At 33.9% G+C, this 19,719-nt stretch overlaps 1 protein-coding gene across 1 annotated transcript; it reads right to left on the reverse strand.

Annotated features, from left to right (window-relative positions):
• Positions 1 to 13,329: 13,329 nt before the first annotated feature.
• On the reverse strand, positions 13,330 to 13,983 carry LOC145164605 (putative F-box protein At1g67623). The gene is made up of 3 exons (XM_079083316.1): positions 13,841 to 13,983; positions 13,553 to 13,715; positions 13,330 to 13,461 (listed from the first exon to the last, which is right to left on the reverse strand). Exons 1-3 carry the CDS (start codon positions 13,981 to 13,983, stop codon positions 13,330 to 13,332), a joined length of 438 nt encoding a protein of 145 aa, XP_078939442.1.
• Between the last annotated feature and the right edge of the window lie 5,736 nt (positions 13,984 to 19,719).

Here is a 19,719-nt window from a genome sequence, read left to right on the forward strand (position 1 = left end):
AACTTAAAATAGATTATTGCCTAAATTGTCTACATACATCACAGTTTCATACACACTATCACAAGGTAAATATTCAAAATAAAACACACCATTTTTATGAGTAGAAATAAAACCATTCTTGTCATCAAAATAATTTCTAAAATCTTGTCTGAACAATGCATGAAAATAAATAATTTTTCGTGTCATTTTGTGACGAGTAGCAAGAATTCATCAAATCTAAACTAACACCATTACTAAGCACTAAGTTATAAAATCCAATCTTGGTAACAAGTGAAGATCTCTTATTGCACATGATCAAGTACATCCTTCCTTAATCCACATCATCACTTCTTCTTAGCCCTTGCAAATCAGAATAAACGTGAAAGCCACATTCTGTATAAAGGACCCAAGAATGAGAATATGATGAGTTTTTAGATAAGATAGTGTAAATACCTGATGAGGTTGGCTTCACCTTGCTATCCTTTATATCCTACAAGTATTTCGGGCAACTTCGTTTCCAATGCCCCTTGTCATTTCAGTAAAAGCAAGTGGCATCCTTTGGGTCGGAAACAGGGGGAGCATTGGAACTGGAATTTTCTTTGGGTCCACTACTAGATGACCCAACATTTGACTTTCCCTTCCAGTTCAACTAGGGAGGACCTTTCCTCATTTTCCCTTGACGAATGGCTGGAATAGGAGTAGTACCAGGAGTGGAGGCAACACCTTTTCCCTTCATTCCCGCTTCAGCTATTCGCAGGAGGTTGTGCAATTATGATAAAGTAGTTTCGTTGTTGTTCAAATGATAGGCCAGTATGAACTGATCATAACAACTTGGCAGAGAGTTCAACACTATTTCGATTTCCAACTCTTCATCAAAATTCACATTTAGCTTGATGAGCATATCCATGTATCGTTGGATTCTTGAAACGTGGTTACTTACAGACTCACCATCCTTCATCTTGCACGCCATGAGGTACTTTACCACCTCGTACTTTTCTTGACGATCTCGTTTATGGTACTTTTCCATACGGTCCTTGTTCATCTCGTACGACCAGTAATCCTCATAGTGTCTCTGTAATTCTGGAGTCATTGTAGCCACCATGATTCAAGCAACTTTTGTTGCATCCTTGTAGTGTTTCTCGTAGGCAGCTACTTCTTGAGGAGTGGCCTTCTTTTCATCGATCTCATCGAGTGGTTTCTCGAGGACATACTCCATATCCTCAAAATGAAGCGCAATTTTGATACTGTGCATTCAATCGTTGGAGTTGGTGACATCCAGTTGCACCTTTGTGCAGATGTTCAATAGAGAGAGGTTGTTGTTGTTGGAGGAGGAGGAAACAAAAGCATCAAAAGGAGTAGACATCTGAAAGAGTAGAAAGGAAAAAATTTTAGTTAGATAAGAACAATCCTCAATATAACATCCAAATGAAATATCAAGGCTAGGATCCAAATAAATAATTTAAAACTTAGAAAAGAGATGCCGTAATCTAATTCCAAATTATATAAAGGTAGGTAAATGATGTTTTACCAATTTCACCATCAAAAACTGAAATTAAATGAATTAGGTTTTAATTCCTAGATCTTTTGAGAATCATTGAACTTTTCAATGGCATGTTTAATCTCGATTATGCTCTTCTATTTGTGAGTGGGATACCGAGGATCAAAAACAATATGTGAATAACCATGCAAATTAGCTTGGTACTCTCGATGTCATTTATCATTTCATTTTAATGAGCCGGTTAGCCACACACGCTCTATTAATCAATGATAATTTACGAGACACCCATTGCCACTCTTTATTAGTCCCTATTAGTATGCCGGTTAACCACACATGCCCCACTAACGACCAATAAAGTGCAATGTGCAATTTCATGGATTAGCATACAATTTTACATTTTTCCTAAAGTAAATAAGATTGGGAATTTTATAAAAATGCATTTAGTTACTTATTACTGAGTATTAATTTTCCTATCAAACCCGTTTAGCTAACGACCCTCCACCAATCAAGGAAGCGGTGGGTAAGAGTGGACACTCATTCAATCGCCATTTTATAGGCAATTTCCTTATACCCCCTTATAGATCGGCTTCGTGAATGAGGTGTACTAGCAGTTTGACTGACTTGTCTTATATATATAGTAATATCATACCTTTAATGTTACATATTGTTGGATTAGTGTCTAAGCCCATAACTATAATTGGTATGTACTTGACCCGACTTGGCATGGTCCATTTGGTTTGCACTTCATCGGAACAAGTTATATGGATAGTCTTTTGAGAATAGTATGTTTATGATTTATATTAATATATTATAAGTTCTAATATATTAATATGGAATCATATTATTTAATTAGTATTGATCAAGAATTAATTTAGAATTAATTTAGTGATCAAAAGTAACTAATTAAATATGGACTCTTATATATATATATATATATATATATATATATATATATATATATATATATATATATATATATATATATGGAATGGGCCAAGTTCATTTAGGTTGGGCTAAGCTTTCATGGATAGTCCATGGAGTGTTTAACCCATGGATCCTATGGAAATGAAAGGTCATGGGTATTAGGGTTTACATGAATGTAACCTTAATCCTCCATACTATATAAAGAGGTCCTTGGCACTTGAATTTAGCACTAGTGTGTAAGAACAAAGGGTAGGCCGATTTCTAGAAGTGCTAGCTATTCTTTCAAGTTTTCCAAGGTGTTTTTGGTGATTTGTGATTCCAGTTGAGGCTTCCACACTATTAGGGCTAAGCTCTTAAAGTTCAAGACTTCAAGCTTCATTAAAAGGTATGTCATCTAACTAGGCTTTTGTAGTATAGTAGGTTCATATTATGCTAGTTAGGATGAAACCTTGGAATATTGAATATTTGCATGTATAATAGAGAAAACATAGATCTGAGGTTTATAGGGTTGCATGTACACCATAGGAGTGTTAGAATGGTCAAAATCCATCAGTGGTATCAGAGACAAGGCTTGTTTTCTTTTATACTTGATGCAAATTGCTGAAAATCGAAGTTTGTATGCTGTCTGGTCAGCAGACTCGACGAGTCCATGCCTAAATTCATCCAACTCGTCAAGTTGGTTCATGCACTCGACGAGTCGGACCCCCTGATAGCATATCTTCGAGTTTTAAGGCTGGAATTGGTCTAGAATCATTACCTTAAACTGTTTTGGACTTATAAAACCTGTTTTTGATGTGGTAATGATTATGGTAAACCAATTTCAAAGTTGTTATCAAAATTTCAGGCTTTACGTGTGTTTATGTAATTCTTGAAATTGTTGATATGATTGTTCATACACTTATGAGTTTTGGTAGATCATAGGAATTATTTTCAAAAATTGTTTGTTAGTTAATTCTTGATCTAAATCTATTTTAATGGAGTCCATAATTTGTCCTCAAGTTATGGATTACCAAAAGTCATTTCTTTTAAAGATCCATTAAAATGCATAGGTTACAAATTGAAGAGTCTTTTTGTTTTATGAACTCCATAACTTGTCCTCAAGTTATGGATGTTCAAGAGTCTCTTCATTAAATTTTTAAAACCTTAACTAAACTCATAAGTTATGAAAATCCAAAAGTTTTTGAATAGTTCAAAACTTGCCCTCAAGTTTTGTAATTTGTAAAGTCTCACACACACTTTAATTCCAAACCCTAGAGTTTTAAAAGTTAAAATTCAACCCTTATACTTTATGGTATTATAAGTTAATAATATATATATATATATATATATATATATATATATATATATATATATATATATATATATATATATATATATATATATATATATATATATATGTATAAGAGAAAGTCAGTCTTACCGTTAGTAGGCCTCATTCACGAAGCCGGTCTATAAGGGGGGTATAAGGTCGTTGCCTATAAAATGGCAACTTAATGGGTGTCCACTCTCACCCACCGCTTCCTTGACTGGTGGAGGGTCGCTAGCCGAACGGGCAGGACAAGAACTATAATTCTCCCTTCATTAAAAGTATTAATGATAGATACTAAGTAACTAAACTCTTATAAATTCCCAATCTTAGTTACTTAGGAAAATGTGAATTTGGAGCTAACCCATGAAATTACATTTTGCACTTTGCTTAAGTCGTTAGTGGAGCGTGTGTAGTTAACCGACACACTAACCTGGATTTAACAAGGTAGGCAAAGGGTAACTTAATGTTTATCATATGATCGGTGGAACGTGTGTGGTTAACCGGCACATCGATTAAGTGATAAATATTAAGGGTGCCAAGTATATTTGCATGGTTATTGACACCTTGTTTTGTGATCCTCAGCATCCCAGTCACAAAACTTAAGAGGGCACAATCGAGATTGAAACATGCCATTGAAAAGTTCAATGAATCTCAAAAGATCTAGGTGTTTCAAATCCAATTAAAACCAAATAAATTATTTCGTTTTTACATGGTGGAAATTGGTGAATCGGTATTCACCTACCTTCAAATATTTTATAGCTTGGATTACGACATCCCTCTTCTAAGTTATAAAAGTATTGTGTTGGGTCTTAGCCTTAATATTTCATATTGGGTGTTATATTAAGGACTTTATATCAACTAACTTGAATTTCTCTCATTGTAAATGTCTGGTTCTGAAAGGTCCAGTTAATGTGGTTTGGTCTAGGCTTTCAATGTAATAGTTCAGTATGAGTCTGTAATACATTTTGAGAGTTGTTTAGGTGTTTACTTTTGGAAAGTGTGTTTACGGCCGTAAACACGTTTACGGCCGTAAACCCTGTTTACGGTCGTAAACCCAGTTTGCGGTCCAGTCTAGTATAAATAGCGGAGGTATAGGTATATGTGAAAAAGGTTGATGCCATTGCGTTTACAGAGTGTTCCATCGAGTTATACCTAACGTTTTTCTGAATATAAACGTGTGCAAGCTCGATTTCTTTTCTTCTTCCTCTTCTATTGTGATTGTTTGTTGCTTGATCATTGGTAAAGATCCTTTTCAGGACCTTACAGGTTTAGACAACTATGGTCTTCCCAAATCTCATGGAAGAAGCTTTCCTAATGAAGATGATGTCCCATGGTTGGCTCATGTAAATCATACTTCACTTCCTCAATCTCCTCCAATTATTCTCCTTAACCCACAAGTCCTTGAATAGTTCAAGGTCACTCAAGCCCTATTGGCAAGCAAGGTCTATGTGTGCTCACATCTTGGAGATGAAGTCACATATCGACAAGCCGGGAGAGTTGGGTGTCAAAGTATTGAGAAAGTTGGTTGTTCAATCACTTTCTAAGTCAGATAGTGAGTTTCCTTATGAAACAGACCATGACATGACCCTTAATGATCTTATCTATTTGCTAGATGCTGCTGAATCAGCAATGATTTGGAGCACTGGTAAAGCAAATTTGATTAGAAGATCAACTTCCCAAACTTTAATGGACATTGACAATGGTAACATTGAAAATCCAGAAAAGCTTTCTCTTCCCAATGGAAAGGGATCGGCCATAGTCAACTCGGTTGACCAAATGGTAAAGAGAAAGGCTAAGTCTGAGACAGTCTCATGTACCATTCCCAAAGAGTCCATATGCTTATATTGCCAAAGGAAGGGGCATTGGGTGCAAAGATGCCCTATTTACCTGAAAGATCACAAGTTTGGTCAAGTCAAAAAGTTTGACTCTACCTCAGGTAAGTCCAATATCTAACTCTATTAAGTTCCTAATTAGAGATTCTTATTACATGATGTGACTGGGTCACATGTTGAAGTTTTAAGAATCAAAGAAAGGAGAGGAAGCTTAAAGAAGAGTAAGTTGATTTTGATCGCGAAGATGGATTTCGATCGCATGGTTCGGTGATCAGAATTTTGAGCTGTTTCTTAAGAGTTGTGATAGATTGCTTAGGAATAGATAACAACATAGTTTTTCATATGCATTTGCATTGTAAGGATAAGTTTTTCCGCAAGTTTTAAAATAAAAGAAAATTTTTTATTTTATTTATTTTAAGTATCCTTACAATGGCATTTGTGAAAAATTGTTGTTTATATGATTCCATTGATAGCAACATTGGAAAATGGATTTGATTCTGTCGTTTGTGGTAGTGTAATAATTTACCAAATAAGGAGAGATTCTCATCAACCAAGTTTCAGTTGGATAGAAACTTGGAATTACGCAAGTACTATTGTATGGTGAATGAGAATTTTCATATTTGGAAAATTAAGACTAGTTCCTTGTTCACATGTATATGTGAGTCAAGTGAACGACTAAGGGATCGAGTACACATTCTTGTACTGGTCAAGTCCACCACAAAAGATCGATAAGACTATTCGTCATGATTTACTAAAGTTTAGTAAATATGGTTATACTTACAAGTTTAAGTATAATTCTGAAGCATTGGAAAAGTTTCGATGTATGGCAGAACGAATAAGAAGAATCAAATTTGGCAGAAAGATAAAAGTTTCTCAAATCTGAAAAGATGGGAGAGTACCTTAGTATCATGTTTTATGATCATCTTAACGATTAAGAAACCATATCACAATTAGTCCTCTAAGGACATCTTAGTGCATTCTTATGACTAAGAAGAGGAATCTTGAATTGTTGAAATGGTTAAATCAAGAAGATGAGTCATACTTCGTTCCAAACAAGTCTTAGAGTCATACTCCAAGATTGTAACTTGAGTGGCATATCTTAAAGAAAGGTTTAAAACACTTGTCAAATGTAAGAGTAAAATATATTCTACTCTTGTACATTTGAAATTGGTAAGTTGTGATGTTTTGGATAAAACAAAGACCAACTAAGGCCAATTGTGTGAAGTGTTTGTCTTGATAAAAATCTACACTATATCTTGAATATTTGTTTGACAAAGCATGGGACTTGGCAAGAGAGTCTTATATGTCAAGAGGACAGTGGGACTCTAAAAGATTCTGAAAGAGTCTAATCAAGAATAAAACATGTAGTTTAACACTAGCACATGACTTGAGGTTTATAACCTATCATGTTGACATATTCCTATTTCTGTGCCCATTCTAGTTAAAGTTGGCTTTGCATATCAGTTCTGAGAGTTCTCAATTGGTTGCATAACAACTTGGAAGCAATGGCAGGCCCTTGTGCTTCCAGGTGGCAAGAATTTAAGATTGCACAAGTTCAATCCATATGTGTTTGGATTTGTCACTAACCATGTCTTGTGATTATGGTTTTGACAAATTCACATGGATAGGAACACATACACCATAAAATATAAGTGTCATAAGGTTTCTCTCCGATTCATGGAAATGATAGTGAGGAAACGCTTTCACTAAGAGATTTTAAGTAGATAGCAATTGTGATATTTGCATTCTCAAAGTCGTTAGTGGAGCGTGTGTGTTTAACCGGCACACTAACATGGACTTGTGAGGAATGACAAAAGTCTAAACAATTGAGACTATGATTACGGCATCCCTTTTCATAGTTCTGAAATTGTTTAGACACACATGTTTTCTATCTAAGGAAAGGTGTATGATTTTGATAAAGTTTTATCAAAGCATCTCGTATCAGAAATATGAACTTTGGTAAGAAAGTCTATAAAGTATTGATTTCTAGAAGTCCAGCTGATTTCTGAGTACATGTCAAAGCTAGTGGGAGCATAAGTGTTATACTAATAATCGTCATGTTAGTGGGAGCATGATAATTATGATAAGTGTTACAAGTTAGCAATATTAATTATAGAAAACAAAAGTTTCAATTGGGAAAAGTTGTTTTGCTATAATTAAGGGAGAGAAAATTATACTTCATTTCAATTCTAAAAGCTTAGATTGAGGTTTTAATCATCTTTAGTCAAGGATATATATGAATTTTATGCTGGAATGGCTCAACATAAGGAAATTCTATATATGGGTCCATTATTTGCGTTCTAAAATTCGATTATGATTACGACATCCCTTTTCATAATCTGAATTATGAGAACTTGGCAAATTGAAATATAAACATTATAGCAAAAGACTGGTCTAGTGTCATGTCTTTATGTGAGACATCATGAATCGTGTCCCACATGCTTCGGATATAGGGTCGATTGCATGTGCTATAATATTCATCTGTTCTAAATTTTTCCAAATGCCTAGAGCATTAAGAGGGAAAAAGTACTAGAACTAGATATGACTAATTTGGTTAAGCAATTGTCGAGGACAATCTAAGGTTTACCAAAGATTGGTTGCTTAGGGACAGTTGGAAGTATGGTGTAAATTTTTGGAGAGGACCATATTGACATATTCTGAAAAGAGGCAACTCTTGTTCAGAAGTGATAGTCAAAATGAGAATATGGAAATATTCCCGTAGGTGGAAGTTATTCATTAAATCTGTGTAAGATAAGGAAACTTAATGCAAGAAGGATGTTCAAAGCAATGTACTTTGAATTTGAGACTTCGTTTCCATGGAATGACCTCCATTGGAATACTCTGTAATGACTGTTGACAAGTCTTCGTGACTTTGTGCATAATCATTACAAGAGGATCAGTGCATATAAGTTTAAAATATAACAAGATTTCGGTAAATGGCAGGAATTTGGAATTCTTGCATTTTTTATAAGGATTTGGATTGTGAAATGAGAATCATTGGAATTATGTTCAATCGATATATTTCACAAAGTGAAAGATCATATACAAACTTAGTGTGCATACTTGGTGTATGGCATAACTAATGTTTGGACAAACATAGTGTGCATATTTGGTGTATGGCATGACTGTTGTTTGGATAAACATAGTGTGCATGCTTGGAGCATGGCATGCCTATTGTTTTGATTCAAGTATAAATTTGATAATTTGAAACAATATGCAATGAATAATGTGTAATCAATATGTTGATAAATAAAAGGTGTTCTATTTATATTCATAAGTTCTGAGACCATATTGGATTCGATTATTCTTGTGTTTCACTTTGCATGTTTTGACTTCCAGAATAACTAGGTCATTCTTCCTGAATGACTAAGTTATTCAAACCATCCACAGTCGATAATACGTTGGAAGTAGGTATTAAGGCAAGACTGTCATGAAGCTGGTTTGTAGATGTCCAAGGTAGTGGACATAGCAAGAGTTGCTGCAACATTCATGAGTGCTCATAAGTTCTGAGTATTGGATTAATCCCACGCTCATTTGACTCACTTCATGGATTTTATCACGAGTTATCATTAGACGATAATATCTTATATTCTTCAAACGTAGAGATATGAGTTGTTGCCTATGAGTTGGTAATACATTGATAGTACGAAAACGCATTGCTAACTAGATTTTATAAAACGTGCCTTTGTGTATGATTCAACAAGTAGTAGAACAAGCATATGAGTCAAAGTTTATCCATTCCTTTTACCCTTAAAGGGATAAAAGCGATATCTATGGGCCCCTCGACGATTTAGTGATGACACCCCGAAGTGCTTGGCCAAGCATGGACTGATGTGATTTGTTCAATTAGTCGGTCGTCATAAATCGGAAATCGGGAAACAACAAATGGACAGAGAGAATGATTATAATCCATGTCTCAGTCCATATGATATCTAGAATGGAGGAATATATGATCCCTTATCTAATGGACGCGTCATTGATTTGTTCAGAGTTCGACAGCAGCTTTAAGAGCTACGATTGCTAGCCGGGTTTTGGAGTCATAGGCACTAATAGTTTTACACTTATCCAAGTGGGAGACTGTTGGATTATTGTCTAAGCCCATAACGATAATTGGTATGTACTTAACCCGACATGGCATGGTCCATTTGGGTTGCACCTCATTGGAACAATTTATATGGATAGTCTTTTGAGAATAGTATGTTTATGATTTATATTAATATATTATATGTTCTAATATATTAATATGAAATCATATTATTTAATTAGTATTGATCAAGAATTAATTTAGAATTAATTTAGTGATCAAAAGGAACTAATTAAATATGGACTCTTATATATATATATATATATATATATATATATATATATATATATATATATATATATATATATATATATATATATATATATATATATATATATATATATATATATATATATATATATATGGAATGGGCGAAGTTCATTTAGGTTGGGCTAAGCTTTCATGGATAGTCCATGGAGTGTTTAACTCATAGATCCTATGGAAATGAAAGGTCATGGGTGTTAGGGTTTACATAAATGTAACCCTAATCCTCCATACTATATAAAGTGGTCCTTGGCTCTTGAAATTGGCACTAGTGTGTGAGAACAAAGGGTGGGCCGATTTCTAGAAGTGGTAGCTATTCTCTCAAGTTTTCCAAGGTGTTTTTGGTGATTTGTGATTCCATTTGAGGCTTCCACACTATTGGGGCTAAGCTCTTAAAGTTCAAGACTTCAAGCTTCATTAAAAAGGTATGTCATCTAACTAGGCTTTTGTAGTATAGTTGGTTCATATTATGCTAGTTATGATGAAACCTTGGAATATTGAATATTTGCATGTGTAATAGAGAAAACATAGATCAAAGGTTTATAGGGTTGCATGTACACCATAGGAGTGTTAGAATGCTCAAAACCCATCACATATAATATAAGGGTGTATTTTTTAAAACTTTTTCAAAAATACTAGGTATTATTTTAAAATTTGAAAATTAATATTCAATTAATTGAATTAATATAAAACCAATCATGAATTAAAGATAAGGATATCAAATTACATTTTATAATATTTTGGTTTAGTCCAATTAAAACAATATTACGGTAATTATCCCAATCAATCCATGAGATAATTAATAAAACCAAATTTTTTTGGATGTGACAGCTCAACACGCCGCGGTGAGCAATCAACATGCCGTGTTGGGCCGATCTTGCAGGTCAACACGCCGTGTTGGAAGAACACCACGGCGTGTTTGATGAACAGAATGATGATTTTGTTTTCTCCTCCTTGTTCAAGTTCACATTAATATAAGTTCAATAAAAAACTAAACCTACGCAACCCTAAATTTGATCTACGTTTTCTCTAATTGAACATACAATCTGAACAACAATTTAGTTACCCTAGGACACTAATGTATAATCAAAAATACATAATTAGGGTTACAAAACATACCTTTGATTGTTTTATAGTAATAACAATCTAAATCCTTAGTGTTGTTGAGACTTTGAGAACAAGCATCATAATTGTCACGCCTCTAATGGCTCACACCCAACACTAGCAATAGAAGAATGACTGAGAAGTAGGAGGGTGTGAGTATTATAATTGTTTCCCAAGGACAAGGTTTGAAAACTCAAACCTTGAGGTAATCTTTAAGATCAATGTCTTCTTTTAATTATATGTTCCAGTCAAGTATGATAATACAAGTTGAGACTTGAAGTAACGATTCAATAAAGTACTCAAATATTAAATGAAGAAACTATGAGTATAATCAATGTAAAGACAATAAATGAACAAGAAGAATGTTATCAAAGATCTTGACTTGTGAGAAAAGTAAAAAAGAGTTAAGAAGAATATTTTCTATCTTTTGAGACACAATCCATGTATTTCTTTTCATTAAAACACTCCTTAAATAGGCTAAGGAGGTAAATCGTACAAACTTGTGATACATACCTAGGACTGGATAATAATCAGCTACTAACAACTGATTATCTAACAGATACAAAAGGTTAAGTCCTATGAAATGTTACATCACTAAAAAGACAAAAAACAATAAATGTTTAAACAGACTGTCAATCTCGGATCATAGCACCATCTCGGAATGGTCTTCACTTCAGACTCCATCTCTACTTCAGAACTTGCTGACTTCCGATCTTCAATGCTTGTGATTGCTAGAGGTTCACTTGTCAGGTTCCAACAGAGGGAGGTTGCAATTTTCTGCTGGTACACTTCAAGAACAAGTGGCCGAAAATCATAGGGTAGCAACCCTATTTATAGTGCAGTCAGGAAACTCTAGATAAGCCCAAATCCAAGATTATCTTAAACTGGGTAATTATCCACTTTCCTGATTATCCATTAGAGACTATTCTAGAAACCCTATGGCAAACAGTCCATAGCCCATGGAGGGTTCTATATTGTCTTTTGCTTAACTATTGAACAATTACAATTCATTCCATGCACTTTTAATTAATTCTTTTAATCCCAAAATTAATTCTAATTAATTTCTGATTAATTATTAATTAAATATTACTATTTCAAATTAATATATTATTCTCATAATGTATTAACAAATTATTTATTTCAATTTATTAATCAAGTAATAAACCAACCTCTTTCTCCAAAATCATCATGTCTAGTTGCTAGTCTTGAGGGCAACCCAAAAGGACCGTGCCACTATCAATCCAAGTATATACCAATTATAGTTATGGGCTTAGACTTCTAATCTAACAGTTCATTGGGTGGCAGTTTCTTATAGTGTCATGGTAAAACCAATGGATTCCATATCGGTCATTGGTGATGTTCAATTAGTGGTAGTTGCTTATAGTGTCATGGTAAGACCAATGGATGCCATATGGGTCATTGTTGATGTTCATTGGGTGGTACTTGCTTACAGCGTCATGGTAAGACCAATGAATGCCATATGGTTCATTGGTGATGTTCATTGGGTGGTAGTTGCTTACAGTGTCATGATAAGACAAATGGATGCCATATGGGTCATTGGTGATGTTCATTGGGTGGTACTTGCTTACAGTGTCATGGTAAGACCAATGGATTCCATATGGGTCATTAGTGATTTTTATTGGGTGGTACTTGCTTGCAGTGTCATGGTAAGACCAATGGATTCCATATGGGTATTTGGTGATGTTTGTTGGGTCGTAGTTGCTTATAGTGTAATGGTAAAACCAATGGATGCCATATGGGTCATTGGTGATGTTCCTTGGTTGGTACTTTCTTATAGTGTCATGGTAAGACCCATGAATTACATATGGGTCATGGTTTATGTGTATTGGGTGGTAATGGGTTAATTCAAATTTAACATAAATGGATTAAACTTATTCAATTGTTTACCGCCATGTAATATTAATTACCAAAAATAGCAATATGAATATAACCAACAAAATATGATTGATTACAATAAAACATAACATATTACAAGTTTTATACATTCAAATTAAACACAAAAAGAAGTATTTTTAAATAAACATTGTACAACTACTTAAAGCCTAACCCCCATACTCCTTCCCAAAAATCCTACCGAATCTCATGAAACATGCTTCCCACAAACAAACATCACACTCGAACAACCATTTGGTTCCGTGAGAAAACTTTGATCCTTTCCAGAGTGATTATGTGTACATGTGAGAAGGTAGCCATGAAGTCTGATTTCCCTTCTCGTGTCCCTAGCCAGAAGGCCTTCAACCTTCCTCATTGTTTGTTTGACAATCTCGGTTCTTGGTGATGAACAGGGGGACACATCACTCAACAACCGCAGGGCTTATTTTTTCATACGTTGGCCCTCTGCCAACATAAGCATCCCCAGGGAAAATGTAGCATATCTTTGTCCCGCCCTAGATGCCTCTTCAAGCATCTGTTTTCCAACATCATCATTAAGATAAAAATACTTGTTCTGAAAGACAAAAACAAACATTTATAATAAATTAAAACCAGTGAGAATAAATTAACAAACAATGTAGAATAACATAGATTAAATAGGGTACCATTCCATCAATAAATTTAATGTTAGGGTTCCCCTGGGCTCTGCATTTCTGTAATACTTGGAATTGGATAATCCTCCCCCAAAACCTTCTCATAGTTACTCTATCTGTCTCCATGGTCCTATACACCTCATCCATCTCACAACAATATTTGAAGGTTTTGGAACTACGTAATGTACACACATTTTGAATAAAAATCAAATATGTAGTTTATACACAAATTAAACTTCAAATGCTTAATGTACACACAAAATTAAAACATATAATACAAAGGTTGTCGAAGAAACTTACACCCTCCTATATTTGATGACATCAATAGATGAGTTCCTCCCCAGAAGCCCCATTTTATTGGTAATAGTATCCTTTGGTAGTTCGTCAAGAGATCTTCTTGTTTGTGATCTTGTTACCGTTTTTCTTGAGGTGGATGCAGCCATTGATTTGCGTTATCTGGTTGGTAAGAAGATTTTCAGATTATAGTATTTTTGGAAAATGATCGGAACTGTTTTAATTTCTTGGGACAAAATACAGAGAGAAGATGATTGGGGAACTGAAACAACATGGTGACGCCTTCCCGTTTAATGGCGCCTATAAGTGTAGACTTATTGTAATGACCAAGTTAGCCTTATATTTATGTTGCTTCATAGTTTATTTTTAAGGGTATTATTGTCAAAATACAAATACAAAAACAACGCCTAGAAATTAAACGTGACCGGTTAACAACATTAGACCCAATTTATATTTTATTCCTTTTAAAACACACATTATTAATTAATTAAAGAGAAATCGATTAATTATTGACAAGGGTTTTTTTTTGCGAATCTAAAATGCAGCAAATAGATTAAGGTAATCGATTAATTCAATCCCTAGTTTCAAACTTTCTTCCAGTTCAATTGTAATCTAATGATGGACAAATCTTGGATGGGAATGAGGAGGACCAGTGAACCTTATTTCAATGGAGCATCAACGTTTATCGACTATGCAATACACAACATCCGCGATACGAGGAACATCGACTCATGAGTTGATGGTCAACGTATTAAAATTCCATGTCCTTGTAAAATTTGTGTAAACCACTTAGAGTTTACGTCGGAAGAAGTGAAGCTCCATTTATTTAGAAATGGCATTCATGAAGACTAAACAACCTAGAATAAACATGGTGAAATGGATGATCCATCAACAAGTGCCATAAATCCCGTTAATGCAAGAAATAAGGTTGATGACAACCTTAATTTTTCTTCAGAAATTCCAACAGATGGCCCACATACAAAAGAAATAGTTATTGAAAATTTTGAAGACCATGACCATGTCAAGTTTCAACAACTGCTAGTAGACGCACAGAAGCCAATTTACCAAGGATGCCTTGTTGGATTAGGTGTCTATAACAATAACTAAATTAGTATAATCTTGAACTATTAGCAAAGTCCTTTTAGGTTGCCTGAAACCTATTAATTGACTGGATTGCTATTTAGAGAGAGGGACTGATTTATTAATTTATTATATAGTTAATAAATTAATTAGAAATCAAAATAAATGATTTATTAATATATTATGAGAATAATATATTAATTAGAAATAGTCTTGTTTAATCAAGAAATAATCAGAAGTTAACTGGAATTAATTTTGGTGTTAATTGGATTAATTAAAAGTGGAAGGACTAAAGGTAACAATGTTCAAAAGTTGAACATTGACCAATTATATATCTCCCTAGGAGGAGGGATGGAATTCTAGTTGGTTATAGGGTTTTAGATGGTTTCTAGAGCTTTTCTTAGGATCCAAGGAAACTTGGATGCCTTAGGGGGGAAAAGCAAAAGGGATAAGGCTTATCTAAGGAAACTAACTTGTCCTTAAGCTCCCTATCACCTATATAAACCCTCCTAAGGGTTCACAATTTCGTTCATCCCTTCTACAAGAGGTAGAAACAAAAGTCCTTTTTCTACTCCTCTCTAATATTTGGCCTCCAACTTGCTAGGTTTTGGGTGTGAGCCAATAGAGGCACAAGATTTATGGTGCTTGCTTTCTAAAGCTAGATCAAGAAGAAATCATTGTTTATTTACTATAATAAACAAAAAGTATGTAATTTCTTTAACCCTTTGATAATTTCTAAATAGTAACACACTTCTATGGTTCTTGATATTCAATAGTTAAATCATAGTGAGAACATAAATCATTAAGGGTCCATGTGAACTTAGGGTTTATGTTTTTTCTGCCAAAAATAGATTTTTTTGTAACATATAAAACCCATCAGTGGTATCAGATCCATTGTTCTCATTGATATTGCACTAAGTTGAATAAATCAAAATTAGGCTTTATAGAAACTAAACCCTAAGGAGGCAAATTTCGAAATCTCCATAGGGTTCTTCAAACCCTAGCCTCCACCCAAGTATTTTCGAAATTTGCAAGGGTTTTAGAAACCCTAGCCCCTTGCATAATTTTCGAAATTTAAGGATCCCTTCTAAGGTTTACATTGTTTCCTTATTTGTTATTTTAGTATCCTTAAAATTTGAACAATTAAAACCTAGTAAACCCTAGCCTTTTTCGAAAATTAGTAGGCTTAGGATTAATTGTAAATAATTATTTGATCGATATTGATTTAATTAAATTAATTAATTGTTTAATTAAAAGATAAAGATTAAATCATAATTGGTTTATTTTTAAATTAAATTAATTTTATATTAATTTCGAAAATTTAAACTTAAACCTAGTATTTTAGAAAAGTTTTAAAATACACCTTATACTATATATAAATAAAACATTAATATAATATATGTAAAAGACAAGTCAGTCAAATCGCTAGTACGCCTCATTCACGAAACCATGCTATAAAGAGGGTATAGGGAAGCGGCCTATAAAATGGTAGTTGAATGGGTATTCACTCTAAACCACCGCTCTCCTGTGTGGTGGAGGGTCATTAGCCGAACGAATTTGATAGGACATAATCTCACTAATAAGTATAGTGATATAAAGTAACTAAACTATTTTTTAAAATCCTAATCTTAGTTACTTTAGGAAAAATGTGAAAAATATGCTAATCCATGAAAATGCACATCATGTTATATATTTCGTTAGTGTAGAGTGTGTGGTTAACCGGCACACTAGTAAGAACTATAAAGAGATATGATGGACATCTTGAAACTTATCATTATTGATGGAGCGCGTGGTTAACCGACACACCAATGTGAGATGGTAAATGACATCAAGGTTGTCAAGCGGGTTTGAATGGTTATTCACATCTCGTTTGTGATCCTCAGCATGCTAGTTACAAAAGTGAGCGTAATCCGAGATTAAACATCCTATTGATAAGATTCAATGAATCTCAAAAGATCTAGGAATTTCATTTGATTGAAATTGGTAAAAGCCTTACTTACCTAAAATAGATTCGAATTTGACTACGACACCCCTCTTCAAAGTTCGAATAAAAAATATGGATCCTAGCCTTAATTTAAAATTTATAGGTTAATAATTAAGGACTAAAATCAACTAACCTGAATTCTCTTTTTCTCCTATTTTAAAATATCTTATGAAGATAGAAATGGTCTTCCTCATTCTTATGGAAGTAGTTTTCCTCAATCTTCTAGAGTTGGTCTTCCAATTTCAAGTCAAGCTAAAATTATTTTTCCTTCCTTAGGAAATGATGGAACTAGAGATCATCTTTCTTCCACCTCCTCCTCATGTGACTCTCCCTACGTCACGTTTTCCTCAACTTGAATGATACGAGACTACTCAATCCCTATTGGCATACAAACATCAAGATGAAAGCTTTGTGTGTACGCATGTTCTGAGAAGAAATTGTGCATTGACAAGTTAGATAGAATGCGTGTCGTTTTCAAGGAAGAAAGCCATTGATTTGGTTCTTCTTTTGCTTCCAAAGTCATATGATCAGTTCATTAAGAAATTATATATGAGGAATATCGACAAGACCCAAATGTTGATTGTTGTTGAAGCAGAAATGCTTAAGAGAACATCTAAAGTAGAAATGCTTATTTGGTCTAATTCCAACGTTTCCATAGACATTGTCAATGGTGACAATGGTGGTCCAGAAACGATTTCTCTTCCCAATGGAAAATGGGTCATCCAAGATCAAACTATTTGATCGTATGTTAACGAGAAAGGATAGATTTGGGATCATTCCATGTATTGACCTCAAAGAGCCTATTTGGTTTTTACTACCAATTGAAGGGACATTGGAAATTAAGTTGCCCCAAATACCCAAAAGATCTTAAACATAGTAAAGTCAAGTCATGTGACTCTACTTAAGGTACATCCATTATATGACACGATTGTCTTATAGGTTCCTATTCATTGACTTTTAATACATGATATGATGATCATATTTTGATAGTATTAAAGGAGTTAAGAGAAAGAAGGAAGCTTGAGCAAGGTGAGCTAAATCTGATCATGACAAATGGACTTTGGTCACATGGTTCGATGATCAGAATTTGGAGCTACTACTAGGAGTTAGGATAATTTAGTAGATTGTTATCACTCTTAGGAAATGTCTAGAAACATAGCTGTTCATTTTATGCGTTGTAAGGACAAATTCCAATTTTTTCTTTATTTTCAATAAAAATGAAATTTTGGTTTATCTGCTTAAGTTTATAATATTAGCAATATTAATAGTGGATTTAATTCTTAAGATGTCGCTTGTGGTATTTTCATAATAGAGCAAGTGAAAAAAATCTCATCACCAACTGGACAAATACCCGGTGATGTACAAGTCGCATTACATAGTATATGAGAATCTTGTTCATTGGCAAATTATGACTAATTCATTGATCACATGTTTATGTGAATCAAGTGAAAGACAAATGGATCTAGTACATGTTGATATGAACTCATCAGATCCACCACAAAGGGCGATAACTCTACTCGTCGTGATTTACTAATGTTTCAGTAAATATGGTTGTGTTTATAAGATTCAGGATAATTCTGATACTTTGAAAAGATTCAAAGCGTAGCAGAACGAATAACAAGAATCTATTAGGCAGAAAGATAAAAGGTTCTCTAATCTAAGAAGAAAGGAGAGTACTTTAACATCATGTTTTATGATCATCTTAATGATTGTGGAACTATATCACAATTGATCCTCGAAGAACATTTTAGTGCAATTGCCTGACTAAGAAGAGGAATTTGATATTGTAAAAATGGTTCAATCAAGAGATGAGTCATACTTCGTTTCCAATCAAGTTTTAGAAGCCATGCTCTAGTTACTACAAATTGTATCTTGAAACTCATTTTAAACTAAGAAGGTTGAAAAAAACCTCTAAATATGTGGAGTAAAGATGTTTTTTCTTACTCTAGAACATATAGAATTAGAGCTGTGATGTTTTTTGTTAATCGAGAAACAAAGGATAAACTGATACCTATTCTATGAAGTGTTTTCCTGTCGAGAATCCACACGAACTTTTGAATATTTGTTTTAGCTCGTCAAGGAATATTCCTTGAGACAAAAACTCATATGTCAAGAAGTCAGTGGGAGTCGTATTGATCTTGAGAGTTTCAAGAGTCAACCAACAATAAACCATTTAGTTATCACTAGCACGCGACCTGAGGTTGATAACCTATCATGTTTGGTTAACACATTCTTATTTATGTGTACTTCTAGTTGCGTTGGCAATGCTTATGAGTTCTATGTTTTCATTTAACTGCAAAACCAAAAAGCACATTGGTCAGTGAAAGTACATCGATCAATATGGTTGAGCTGCTAACAACATGGAAGCACTGGTAGGACCTTGTGCTACCAGAGGGCAAAAAATTTAGAATAAGCGAAGTTCAGTCCACGAAATGAAACCTAAATTTGAATTTGGTTTTGTCCTAAACCTTGTCTTATGGTTGTAGGTTGCAAATGATAGATTCACATGGATGGGAATGTAGGCACCATAAAATCTAGGTGGCAATTTTTTCATTCTAATTCATGATAATGATTATGAGGAAATGATTTTGCTAGTAGATTTTAAAGGGTTTGGTAAAGATTAGTATGGATATTGGTTGTATTAATGGCATTCCCAAATTCACAATATGGATATGGCGTCCCTCTTCATATTTCGAATTGTGAGGAATGGCAAGGAATTGTTTGAACTTTCAAGACTTATAGTAATAATTTATGAAAGGGTTTGAGCATACACATATGCTATCCAATGAAGGTATATAAGCATATAAAGTCTAGTTGGAGA

This window comes from Lactuca virosa, chromosome 3 (genome assembly GCF_052849685.1).
Source record: "Lactuca virosa cultivar CGN04683 chromosome 3, Lactuca_virosa_CGN04683_v6, whole genome shotgun sequence".
Taxonomy (NCBI): Eukaryota; Viridiplantae; Streptophyta; class Magnoliopsida; order Asterales; family Asteraceae; genus Lactuca; species Lactuca virosa.